The sequence below is a fragment of the Calidris pugnax genome, unplaced genomic scaffold (assembly GCF_001431845.1).
Source record: "Calidris pugnax isolate Ruff unplaced genomic scaffold, ASM143184v1 scaffold102, whole genome shotgun sequence".
NCBI classification, from domain to species: Eukaryota; Metazoa; Chordata; class Aves; order Charadriiformes; family Scolopacidae; genus Calidris; species Calidris pugnax.
Window position 1 is genome coordinate 4319538 of NW_015090846.1, and position 13797 is coordinate 4333334.

At 39.4% G+C, this 13797-nt stretch overlaps 1 protein-coding gene across 2 annotated transcripts in view; it reads left to right on the top strand.

Moving 5' to 3' along the window:
* The window catches only part of CAMSAP1 (calmodulin regulated spectrin associated protein 1), a 38177-nt gene that overhangs the window by 8546 nt on the left and 15834 nt on the right, over positions 1-13797 (top strand). The window contains exons 2-6 of one of the 2 annotated variants that reach the window (XM_014942925.1): positions 371-533; positions 10226-10488; positions 10685-10846; positions 11699-11779; positions 12764-12796. In XM_014942925.1, the coding sequence (XP_014798411.1) occupies positions 371-533; positions 10226-10488; positions 10685-10846; positions 11699-11779; positions 12764-12796 (702 nt within the window). The remainder of the gene's footprint in view (positions 1-370; positions 534-10225; positions 10489-10684; positions 10847-11698; positions 11780-12763; positions 12797-13797) is intronic. The other variant, XM_014942926.1, reaches the window with a different exon arrangement.

Below are 13797 nucleotides of genomic sequence, written 5' to 3' on the forward strand. Positions count from 1 at the left end.
GGGGGGGGCGGCGGTGCGGGAGCGCCCCATCATCCTGCCTTTATTCCAGCGGTCGGGCAGGTGCTGGGCTGCTCCTTTCTTCTTTGGCCTTGGCAACGGGCTTTTTGTGGGCGAATCCGAAAAGGGATGCTCGCCCTGGGCTCGGATGTCTTCTGATTTCCCCAGTGGATTTTCAATGGCTAAATGAGCCCTTGCGATGTAAATGCTGAAGGATGTCGGGCCTGTGGTGTTCTGCCCGCCGTATTGTGCCCGGCGTGATGCTCCTCGGCCCTCCCTTCAGCCAGCTCCTCTCCTCTGCGGGCTTAAAAAATGCAATGGTTTCAAAAATGCCCGTGTAAAAGTCGGCTGCTGTCTTTTGGTTTTGTTTCAGATGGTGGACGTTGATGTTTGCGTGGGTGGAGATAGTACCAGAAGAAAAATGGATGCCCTGACAGATAGTGCAGTTGAGATTGTCCCTTTGGAGCTCTATGATTCAGCCAGAGCAAAAATAGCTGCTAATCTACAATGGATCTGTGCGAAAGCCTACGGAATAGGTAAGATCACCATTCTTGGTTTTGTTCATGCTTTTTGTGTCTCCCCTGCCATTCCAGAAGCACTTAAATTGGGCTTGAATCACCTTTGTTTTAAATATCAAAAATCTGATCGTCTCTTTTCTTGTAATGTTGCACGTTTCCTGGTACCTTTGATGGGAATAATGGAACTGCATGAGATGCCCTGAATCAGCACACTTAATGGTGAACGCTGGCAGATTGTGCTTGTGGAGAATGCTTACCCTGAAATGCTTAAATCCTCATTTTAGCAAAGTAAGACTTTCCTCCACAGAACTGTGTGTCAGGGCTTGCAGGCCCCGAGTCCCTCCAGGCTGTGAAGGCGTTAGTCTGCTTCCTTGTCTAGTCATCTTGGCCAACGGATGCTAGGACCTTGACACTCTTTGTATTCTCAGGAGTGGTGTTTTTTTCTGTCAGATTGTGGTTTTGGTTTCAAAATGAACTAAAAAGTAATCAATTTATGATCAACAACATTCTTTTATGTAAATGTTGAATGAACAGGTACGGTTTGTCTGTGTTCTGTGACATTAAACAGCAAGTTGTAGGTGATAGAGGAATTCTTCTTTCCCTCACATAGTTGTAAACCTTTACAGTCAAACATGGAGAAATGAAGATTCTTGGAGTTTCACTTGTACAGTATTTTCCTGACATCTATTGAAATTTGCTTTTTTGTTTTGAACTAGATCTGTCTGTCTATTCTGAATTATTCTTACCAGATACATCTTGAGTTTAAGTAGCATCATTATGAAGAAATAGGATGGAATACTTCTGTCTTTTGTTTATCCAGAATAAAACATGTAATAAAAATGTACAGGATCTTGTTTTGGAAAATGAGGTAGCCCTGTTAATCTAAGTCTAATTCGCCAAACTCATAATATGCTTAATGGATTAGCACTAGCTTACTTTGTGACAAGGCTGAAGAAAAGCAGTCCATTCCTGCAGTTAAATATTAATCCTTGTTGGAATATTTTTCTAAATTATTTTTCTTTGTTAATATTTCCAGTTCTGTCAGGGTTCTCATTGTCTCATTTGTGGGCAAAACAGAAAATCATGGTTTTATAATGTTTAGTATTAGTGAAGGAGTTTCATTACAAGCAACAAGAGACAAAAAAGCTCTGTTTATCAGATGATGTTTGAAAAAAATAGTGGGAATTTTGGGAGGGTGTTAGTAAAACATTGATAACTTAGAAGAACATTTCCTCATGTGAAAAACGTTCAGTTGCTGGAATTGTTTGTAATGTTTCCTGAAGACTTTTTAGTGATCAGAGATAAAATGGATATTCCAGACATAGAGAGGCACTATTTATATTATGACTTTGTTTCGGAAGAAAGCTGATCCTAAATTAGAATGGACTGGCACGGCTCCTACGCTGCAGAGAAGCTTTTTGGCCTCGAGTTTCTTGGTAGTGGCTTCTGGAGCTCCAGAGCTCAGGGTTGTGTCTGTGCATCTTGGACCAGATAAGGGGTTAACAGCAGGTCTGTTTGTGCACTTGACAGCGCGGGCTTACGTTGAATAAGTATTTGGCTTTCCTTTGATTAAAAATTTTGGAAAAGAAGCCCACCTTTCCTGGTGACAACAATGTAATGTCCAGCATAGAGGAGGCTGTAGCAGCGCTTGCCAGTTTCTCTGCTTGTATTGAGGCTTGTTCAGATTACATTTTAATAAAAGTTAAATGCCACGAACAGGAGGAAAAAAATATTTTTGCTGGTGCTTTTGGTGTTGCGCTGTTGGTTAGCTCCAGTGTGGGCTTGTGTTGTGTGTGTGTATCTTTGGGGGACCACAGCCCATGGAAATTTAGTTTGATTTTTGAAATGGCTCCTGCAAGGCGTTGTCATGTAGTAACCATTACTTCTGGAATCGCATTGCAAAATACTTAGAAATTTATAAGCCTCTTTTATTCATAGAGAGATGGGTTTAAAGAGGTTTCTTATGTGATTATCATTTTGAATAATATTTGAACTTAATATGTTACTTGTCATCTCATGGTTTTCTCTCTGTGTTAAGATACTGGATGCTGTTCAGTGGGAACCTATCAAGGAATTGCCAATTTGTTATAAAAAAATCTCACTAGGCAAATGACAGGTTAGGGGTGGCTTTTTTGTTATTTTTAGACTTAGTTCTGGTCAGTTTGGTGGGGAAAAAATGCTTCTGTGTTTATAGTATTAAAACACTGTCTTATGTTCTGAAGTAATTCTCATCTGATAGGGTTTCCATAACTGCCTTCAAGTGGCTAACTAAAGAGTGGTTTTCAGAAATTTTAGGTCTGGAATTGACATATATGAATTCACATAATTTTGTGCCTTAATCTTCCAAATGCTGGTGCATATCCTCGATTTCATTTTTGTCTGAGTAAGGCTGAGCTGGTGCTGAAGTGTGGGAATGGTCACAAACAGGACTTTGATGCTAGTGTAGACTGTTACTCCAAGTCATTCATTGCTGCAGGTTTTACCTGCAACTGTATTTCCTATTTACTGTTAGAGGATATTTGAATTCTCTACATCTTAGCTGGCATCTAAGTAGGGAAATTCTTCATCCTTTCTTTTTTCACAAGGACAAATTACTGAGAGCATGCACGACACATAATTTGAAGCTGAAGTCCTAATTTGGGCTTTGTTTCATTTGATGATGCATTCCTCCTTTTTTCCCTTCTGGCCATGAAAAGAGAGAATTTGGGTAGGCAAACACCGAGCACAGCTACCTTGTCTTTTCAGCACAAATGCTGCTAGAGGGACCGCCCCTCTCCTTGGATGGGAATTGGGCTGAATGGTTTGTTTCTGGAAGCCCGTGGCTCCTCCTGTCTCTCTCTGGTGGCTGCCTGGTTGTCACAGATGGAGCCCAGAGGGAGGTCTTACAACTGTTTGTCCGAATTCCAGAAGACAGAGGGGGAGGATGTTGTGAAGGAAAGCGTTTCTCCGTTCGGTGTCATCCATCTCCCCAAAAATAAACCTGGGAGTACTGTCCTGGATCGCTCTAAAAGCCTGTGCACAAACATCTGGAAACCCTCTGTACACTGGAGAGATGATAAAGTCCGTTTAGCTGAGACAGTAGTTGGAGGGAATGGAATTTGATTAGAAGAGAATTATCTTTTTTTCATCAGTAAAACTGTTGATGAGAACCAAATGTGCGCTTTAAGGAATTCTGCTGGCAGTGGGAAAACACGAGTCCTGACGTCGGAGTGGCCGAGGAGCGAGGGTGCTGCTGAGTTTGTGGAACTTGGGTTCAGGGGAGGCGAGTGTGGGAGGTTTGCAGAGCCTTGGCAGCCTCTCCGTGGGAGAGAGGGCCTTTCCCCGGCCGGCGGAATGAACCAGGCGGTGACGGAGCCGGGGGCTGAGCAGAGGGAAGCAGCCCTGGTCCTCCAGCCCCACTGTCCCCTCGGGCTCCGAGCAGTCAGAGGGAACACAACTAGTTCGTTTCCATTTGGTACAACTTGGGGAAAATAGGGAATGACAATGAAAAGTTTTGATTTCTCAGCCGGCTCGGTACGGCATTAATTTATGCGTAGAAATAATTTTTCCATCGTCACAATTATGATGTTAAAATTTAGATGGATGGAAGGAGTGGATGGAAGTCTTGCAGCATTGCAGTTTGCTGTGAGCAAGTGGTTTGTCTGCAGCCCTTTCCGTAACAAATGCTGATGCTCCTTTAAAACAGTTTGTGAAATTCAGATTATCCAAAATGAACTTGGTGGGTTTTACATATTTATTAGGGCTCGGAGCTTTACATAGTTTCCAGACTTAATGCTCACAGTAGCCTGAGACCTTTGGCAAGATACAGGCAGGAAAGCCAAGCACTAATATAATACATTGTAGGGGAGGTCCAAGTTGTGGCTTTTTTTGGTCTTTGAAGTACTTAACAGTCACCTGTTAAATAAGGTTTTACAGTACTGTAGCAGCTACCCACAGTTACCGCTTGGTAGAGGCAGTGTGAGCACATTTCCTGGGCTAAATTACCTAAATCCCCGAGTTCTTGCTTGTATTTTTTTCTCAGCGGCCTTCTCAGATCCATAGTAAAAATATTTTTTAAGCAAGCTTTTGTGGTTTGCAAATATTCAGTAGTTAAATGTTTGTTTCTTTAGTAATGCCCATTTGATAAACACTGAATATTGTTTCTGTGAAGTTTACAGGGGTGAAGAATTCCATGATTATTATTTTGTCTCTTCTGCTTCATCCAGATGTTTGACTTTATGCTTGGTCAAAAGGTATGATAATGAGAGTGCGGTCACTCTCACCAGGAGTGTACAAAGTCTTCAGCTTGGTTTTTTTTCCTGCCTGTTGTATGTAAATTTTTGTGTGTAATATAACAGATAGCTTACGGAGTTTATAATTCAGTTCTGGAATGAGACCCAACAAAGAATGTTTTTATTATAGTGCAGGTGGTGAGAATGTGTAGCTTCTGCTTGTGATCTGCAGGTGAGAGGACATCCATGCAGTGCTAAATAATTCTGTGAACAGATACTGATACTGATGAAATCCTACTCAGAATTTGAATAAGCTCCGTGCTGTTTACTGCCATGCTTTGGCTCTCTTTCCGTGTGAAACCAGTTCTTCGTGCTTTGGGAGGTAAAATAAGACCTGGGGTGTATCCACTTCTCCAGTTCAAGGGATAAGACAAATTTGTTCAGATGGCTCTATTTTTCTTTATCAAATCATAATCAGGTAGTCGTCTTTGAACAGGTTTTCTGTAAGTGAGAAGATAAAGAAATAGTCCCTACCCTAAAGCGAGGAGAGGGAGAGCCTGGCAGTAATTGGGTCTCTGATGGTTGTTACAAGTGAAGTCATTTTTCTAATCCTGTAAACTGTGTGGTACACAGTGATTTGTTCTTGGAGCTGACATTTCCTTGAGAGGTGAGAACTCATTGATATGATGGAACAGACCAAGCGAATTGCTTCATGAGGAATTATTGTAGTTTATTGTTGAGTCCTTCATCTCTTATAAAAATAGCATCTTCCTGGTGGGCTCAGTGGGGCAAGAGCACTTCAGAGATTATGCTGCTGAAAAAAGCCATTTGGAAAAAAAGATGCTGTTACTGTGTTTTTTTTCTAAGTGTGGGAAACAGCAAAAATGAGCATTTTTGCTCTATAATAAGCTGACTGCATGCGACTAAGTAATGTGGTATAAAATGTACATAAAATCCATGTGTGAAAGGGATCTGGTCAACTCTGATATCGAGTGTAGCGCGGTAAATGCTTTCACAATTCTTGATAGCAAACTTCTGACAAACTGCATTAACGCTGTTTGCCTTCACAGGTCTGGCTATCGGGTTATGTGCCGTTCTTTTTAAGTGACTATAAAACCTGCTGGTAGTTTTTAAGCTTTATGTCTCTTGAACACCTCAGTTTGTCTAAAACTGGCAATTGTAAAGCTCACGTTGAAGCTGATGCTGACAATTTCCTGGAGTAACAACTGGGGAAGCACATTGGGGAAAACAAGGTGTTCACAAGCTTTTCAATAACATTCCATCTTTAGGAAGTAAGATGGTGTTGGAGACCTTTTTATACAGAAAAAAAAAAAAGGACGTAGTTTATTTGGTTTTGGTTGACTTTGGTATGATTTGTTAAACTGCTCAAGCAGATATTTTTGTAGCTATAGCTTAGAAGTTAATTGCTCAGAAGTTAATTTTTCTTGTTCTTTTTTCCAAATTCCAGAGCATAAAAGTGTAAAAATCTTAAGTTTCGATGAACGGAATTTTTCTAACGTCTAAGTTCAGTTATAGGTCATGAAAGTAAGGTGTTGGAAAAGATGCTTATAGAAACTGGGACTTGGAAAGACGGGGACAAAGACTTCAAACAGAGCATTGGCACATTCTGTGGTGAGGCAAGCAAAAAGCGCGTGACACGTTTGGAGATTGCCAGATCCACAAAAACTGGGGAGAAAAGCACCCTTAATACTGGTGGCTACTTGTGTATCCAGTGTGTAATTTAAATTAGCATCGGGTTAACTCTGATGGTGTGAAATTGCTCAAAAAATTCACAGCGTATTTCTGAGATTTTTGGGAATGTGGGAATTTTGACATTTCTAAGGGGGCTTTGGAGAAGGAGCAGTCCTGGGTGCTGCAGGTGGCTTAGGTGGCATTATACTACAGATAAGACTAATTACAGAGATGTGAAAGATAAGATAGGTCTCTTACCTTACACTTTCAGATGCAGATTTCAAATATTGAAGATATCTGGGAAGGGTGTGTTACCTGTGTGAGGTGATTGCATTGGGTACGGGACTTCAGCAACTATGGTATTTGAAAGGTTCTCAAGATCTATATACTCATGTAGTGTCCTTTTGCATTACGTTTTTTCCTGTCATTTATTTCTCGTTTATTTGGGCCTGCCCATGGGGATAGTACAGTTATGTCCAGTATGAAATAAATTTGAATTAAATAGTAAATATTGCAGCTCTTGAGCTTTGATGTGGTTTTTATATCTTAAAATGTCTGTGGGCCTTTAGTCAGGATGTCAAATTAATTACAAAACTGTTCCTTTCTGTCACAGGCATATTTAGCTGGTGGAAGTGCTGTATGTAGAAGATAAAACTGGGCAAGTGTTTATAGTGAAATAAGTTGCAATTATGGGACGATTAATGTTTATGAGTAACTGCTTATGATAGTATTCAAATTATTGATCCTGCTACTGGAAGTTATTCCCCTGCCTCCCCTCCGTATCTTTAATCCTGGTCAATCTAAATCCACTCAGTCCTTAAGTGATTATATGGAGATCAGAAACATGAAGTTAGCAAGTTCTTCAATATAGAAGAAAAAGATTTCAGATCTCTTGATTGAACGTTCAGATTGAAGAACAGTAGCCAAGGTACAAGTTGTAGTTATTCTTTTTTTTAAATATATTGATTTCTGGGACATGGAATCTCATCATTAAGAACTGGATTCATTTATTGCTAGAAAAGCCTTTTTAAAATCATTAAAATGTTGCGAGTTTAAATGAAAATTAACGTGGGAGGTTTTATTGCCCCTATCACACAGGGAGCTGTGCACTGTGTTCCTATATAGTCGCTTCTGTTTTAATAATGGGTGTAAAAACCCCAATGCGATAGATTGTGTCCCTTGTGGGTATGTCAGTGTAGAAGAGAATGTGTTTTGCTTTCTGTACTCCCAGTCTGTAACATGCTCACAGCCTGCCCTGTGCAGAGGGACCTGGGGAAGCACCACGGTGAGGGGGTCCCTGGGCTGCTGCCGGGGGGCACCGGGGGCTCTTTGTCCAGCCCTTCCCCACCCTGGAGTTTCAGACGGTCACCTCGGTTACCCAGCCCTGGGGGGCCCGGGGAGCTGCTGGAGGGCAGATGTTCATGCTAAACCCCTCCTCTAAGTACTTCACATTTTAGACATCCTGAATTTGCATTTTTTTTTTGTTTTAAAAAAGCCTTCAAAACTTGGAGTGGTGCTAATGCTCTTAGCAGAAATGTAATTTTATGAGCTAGTATTCTAGTATTTCCTTTCACAAATAATTTTTGTAAAAAGGAATGTATCTTTGATTGTTAAAGATGTAGGTGCTTGTAATGAAGCGAAAATGTTGAATTACGTGAGCGGCTTTACATTTTGATTTTTGGGTCTTTCCCTGGTCTTTAGAAATGGAAGCTTTTGAGTTCTGTTCCTGGAAATGGCAATGACCATTAAATGGAATTAGCTTTCAACAGCCTTTGATTTTAGGTCAGGTTGACTAATGTTAAGAAGATTAAAAATATTTGAATTTATTATCTATTTTACTAAAAATGGACACCCATCTTAGCAAACACTACTTATGTAGTGCCAGTGGGATTTTATTGTGTGTCTTCAAACCATCTTCAGTATATAGTCCCTATATCACGGCATTCAGTGTCACATAAAGGAGAAACAGTCATCTTAATTTTTAAAAACTTCAAAAAGCTTTCCATTTTGAAAAACAGGGGCAGTAGGGTAGGACTAACTGAGTAGCTGTAAGAGCTGTTACAACAATGCTGATTTCCTTCATATTTTTATTTAAGTGAGATGTGTTTCTGGCTCAGTTTCTTTTCTTTGTGGACATGAAGGGCTCTGCAGTGTTCAAATACTGCGCAGCTGATTTTGCGCTTCGATGATGTGCTACGGGTGGGAGGTTTTTTTGAATGGGGGAATTTAATTATTCTGCAAATGAGCTGAATGAAAAGTAAATATGCAGCCAAATTAATAATTCCTGTAACTGTAGATATGCGTATGTAAGATGAACTGTTGAAGTGGCTTCGGGGGAAGATCTTCAGTGACTGGATGGCAGAGGATAGAATTTTATGTTTGAAAATCAGGAAATGTTGGGCTTCTATTAAGACAACACACTTGAGGCTAAGAAGGATTTTTCCTGGAGTTGAAGACTCTCATTATGACTGTTGCCTATTAGAAGGATCAATACCTTCTAGTCTGATTACAGAATGTGAGTAGAAGTATTTATTTGGGAATATATCTATTTTTAACTTGTTTTATGTCTTTTCAATAATATCAAGAAATATTGCTTACAGCAGCATTTCCTTCCATGTCCAACTGTTATAATCAGTGACTGCAGCCTTTGACAGGGGCAGGACTTCAGCGAGCGATGCATGGATTTGAGCTGGAAGAGATGTGATTAGAGCAATCAGAGTATTAATTGGTGGTAGTGCCTTTCTTTCCTGCCAGTTGTGGAGCTGCACTGGTGTGTAGCAAAAGTGGAAAAGTCTTTCTGCAGGTTGGAAACCGGTGGGGAAGAGGTGGGGTGCAAGGATGGAGACAACTGTGTTTTAATTTTAATTGGCGTGTAAATTACCGCACTCGGGACCTGTGTTCAGTTTGATAAAATAAGACAACTTGTGGAAATTGGGCCATTCCAAAAGAAGTTAATTTTAGAACTTGATTTAAAATTCATGATGAATCCAAATCCGAGCGGAATGGTTTTGCTTCATGGGCTTTAATTTTGGTTTAAAGGCTGAAAAGCTGTAGTAGTTTGCTTCCATACTCTTGTCTTCAAAAGCACAGATGATGAGCTCACTGTAGACTTGCTTGTTTTGCAGACCTTTTGTAAAATGGTATTAGGCAGATATTTCGGTCTTTCTATGAAATCTGGCAGTTTAGAACCAAGAAAATAGGTGGCTTAGTTTTCTTTTTCAATTTGAGACTGTTTGGCCGGCCCCTCCTACTGACTGAGCGTTGCAGTTAGTTCATTGCTGTGCACAGATGTTTTGGGGGATTGCTTGAAGTAGCTGTAAATTTTGTTTTGAAGATATATACAGATATATATATACACACACACACTGTGCTCATCTGATACACAGAGCATCTTACCCGTGATCTAAGTAAATGATTTCTTTATTTCAAAATGAAATTAAAATACTAATAATACGTGTTAATCAGTGGAGGTGACAGTGTATTGTTCTGATTAAGGTGGATCTTAGAGAAGGAAGCAGCTAGAGCTGTGTAGGGGACAGGGCACTTCAGCCCGTGTTGGAATGCTGTCGTGCAAGGGTCTCTAATGTCTTCAGAAACCTCAGTGGTAACGTAAAATTTAAGCTCAAAGACCTCCTGAAAACCATTTGCAACATGAAACTACAGACTTAATTACATCCAGTATTTTTTGAGCTTGATTTTCATTTTGTTCTTTCCTGTGCTGTGAGTTAAAGCAAAAATGTGTACTTCTGTTTACAACTGACACCACGTACTGGTGATACGTGATGAAACTTTTCTTTGTTGTTTCAGATAACGTCCCAGAGGAGCTGAAGGACCCTTTTTACATAGATCAGTATGAACAAGAGCATATTAAGCCCCCCGTCATCAAGCTGCTGCTCTCCGGCGAGCTGTACTGCCGCGTCTGCAGCCTCATCCTGAAGGGGGATCAGGTGGCTGCTCTGCAGGGACACCAGTCCGTCATCCAGGCTCTGTCTCGGAAAGGGATTTACGTCATGGAGAGTGATGATACACCTGTGTCTGAATCTGATCTGGGCTGTGCACCAATCAAAATGGTTAGCTTAATTAAATCCCCCTAATGATCTTCTTTTTATTTAACGCTATTTAAAATAGTTAACGGAACGAAGAGCTTTTAATTTCTAGGTCACTAACCTCAGGAACTTTTTATTTTAAGTACAGTTAGAATATACAGGTGATTTTTTTTGTCTTAAAGGATTTTATTTTTCAATACTCATTTTTTTCTTCTTTTAGAGTTCTCATATGGCAATGATCGATGCTCTTATGATGGCCTACACTGTAGAAATGATCAGCATTGAGAAGGTGGTCGCTAGTGTCAAGCGTTTCTCTACATTCAGTGCCTCAAAAGAACTGCCCTATGATTTGGAAGATGCAATGGTTTTCTGGATTAATAAGGTAAATTTTACTTTGAGGAAGGCCCACCTCTTTCTTTCTATCTCTCTTCAGATTTCTAAAAATGTTCCGATGAGTGTCTTCCTTCCATCTTTCTGTGCATTTCTATCACCTTTTCCACTTCAGAGGAAGAGAATTGCTTTAATTACTGTGTTTTTACTTGTATCTCAAGTCCAACGGTAGTTGGGTGGTTGGGTATAATATCATTCTAATTGAGATTGTTATTAATGCTGTTTGATTTCCTTATTACTGAAATGTATTCTAATTTAATCTTCTTGCTTGACTTCCCGTTTCCATATGCATTGGGAAAGAGAATCAAACTAGCAGGGAAATGCAATTTATTTTTCTTAAGGGTGTTGTAATAAAGCTGGTAAATTTTTCAAGGCAAATTTTAAAATAGAGGAGATAATTAAGAACTAAATTAGGAAAACTGTGGAAATTGGGTTCTTTATTTTCAGACAAGCTGCCATGAGGGTTTTGGGGTTTTTTTAGGTGAAGCATTGTTTCATGTTAATTAACAAGATAGACTTAATTCTGACTAGCTTGAATACAGCTAGCAGAAATACTGAAACTTTTTGAAGGGTAGAGGTTAAATTAGTGAAACCCTTTCAAGTGACAACAGAGTCACGTTCCAAAGATAATGTCTCCTTTGCAAAGCCAGGATTCCCTTGTGATTATAGCTACTGCTAGTGAGACAGCTGGTCTTGAAATCTGTCATAATGCATTTTTCTGTGAATTTTTTCTGTGTGTAAAATGGATTGACCATTAAGTAAGAGAAGGAAGAAAAAAAAATTAACTTGTGGAAACATATATTCAAATGTATTTTAATCTCTTTTCTATGCTCTGACCTTTTAGGTGAACCTTAAAATGAGAGAGATAACAGAGAAAGAGATTAAATTAAAACAGCAACTAATGGAAAGTCCAGGGCACCAAAAGGTAAAACAAACTTGTTTGCAGTTGTGATTTTGTGTATTGATGATTAATGGATTTAAATATAAACTTCTCAGTATTTTCTTTGCCAGGGAAATGTGAGGCATCCAGTTCTTGAAACTCCTGAGATTTTGTGCATGTAATTTTTGTGTGTCTTATCATTAGTGCCCTTCCCTACCTTTCAAGCCCACTGGTATCTTCTGATTTTTCTTCAATTTTCACTTGGACTAAAATTACTCGTTTCAACTTAAAATAACATGTGTCAACTTTCTATGGGTAAATATGACTCAACTTTCACAGCACAAAATATATATAATATATTTTGAAAGCTCTTGGGGCATATTCATTTTGCATGGGTTAGTTGTCTAATGTATATTCAGAGGCTTATTCAAGCTCTCTCCAGTAAGCATACTCTTGGCATTCAAATGTTATATGTGTGTGTTTGTAGTTTTTTCCACCTTTTTCCCTTGAAATTATATCACAATGCACTGACATTGCAAAATATAGTACACTTTCATTTCTGGAGAACATAAAATACACCTTTCTCAAACATATCAGCTGTCTGAGCTCCTAATGGATGATTTGATGAAGCCTTAAGAAAAACTGCTATGTTCTTTCTTTAAATTGGCATTGCTGCACAAAGGGGATAAAAGTGTGACATACGAACAAGGCACAATTGTTTAACTTTCCTGTTAGTGGCAAAGGTTTTCTTATGTGCTTTTTATATAAAATAACCTGCTTCAATGACAAGGGGCTGAAGAGCTGTTTAATTTACAAGTTGATGTGTGGTCTGAAGGATCCCTTTAACTATTTGATTTTATTGACTTTTGGGTCTCATTTTAGTATTTTTAAACCTAAATTTCTAGGCTACAAGCCCTCTGAAATATGAAAGTGTTTATTGCTGAAGTGCATTTAAGTATTACTGCTTCTAACTTGCATTGCTGATGTTCCTCTCCTATTCCTACGTTCCTTTCCTTGCTTCCTGAGCAGTCTCCTTCCAAATGGTATTGGAAATTAGTACCTGTAAGTGAACTACTTTTACACCAGTTGTCATCCACAAAATCATGGCTTTTTAAATTTCTTCAGAGTGATTGCTTCCATTACAATGCTTCTTAGATGGTCTTTGAAAAAAACACCACCTGTGTAAGCTTTTGAGTCATCAGGCTTAGTTTTCATGACATGGTTTTTGCATACTGTACAGCATACAGCATAATCACTTCACAGCATTTCGAAATCCCATTTCACAATCCCAGGGCAGGAGTGAGGGATATGGAGTAGCAGCAAAAGAAAGAGAAAATTAACAACAGTTGAAATGGTTGCATTTACTATTTTTGTTGTAAGTAGGCGATTGATCACGGCACTAAGGTGAAATAAAAGCTGGTGGTTTAAATGGTTGCTCAATCTCTTGAAGCCATAGTTAAGATACCCTGATGTTTGCAGTAGCTCATTAAATAATGCTCTTGCACAGGTTTGTAAATCTGTCAAAACCAGAACACCGTTATTCATTGAGATGGGGTTAGAAGATTTGACAAACCAGTTTGGACCTGTTATGACAGTTGCTGGGATTGTATGCTAAATTAATGAGACTGAAGCTGGCAGAGTGGGAGGAAAGACAGTTTACATATCAGCACAAAATACTTATTTTCTTTATGGTGAAGTGTGAAAATAAAATATAAATTCCACTATATATAAAATAATAAATTTGTACTTCTAGTGCACCAGCCTGCTTTCTTTTGGCGGAGTTTCCTGGGTTTGTTTCAACTTGCAGATATTTTTTCTTTGTTCTTTTGCTTTCATTGCCTTGATACTCTTTCTCTTGCCCTTGCTGGCTCTGGCATTTCTCGTTTTCTCTCTGGGAAGATGAGTGTTGTTGTCTGGGTTGCAAATTCCAAAGAGCAGTGCAGGTGGAAAAGGCAGGAGTGATGGTGGAGTCACCTGTCCTGAGGGAGCTCAGCCCCTCTCCTCTGCCTCATAACCCTTCTTTTATTTGAACGAAACCTATGGGCCACAGGAAAAACTTTGAA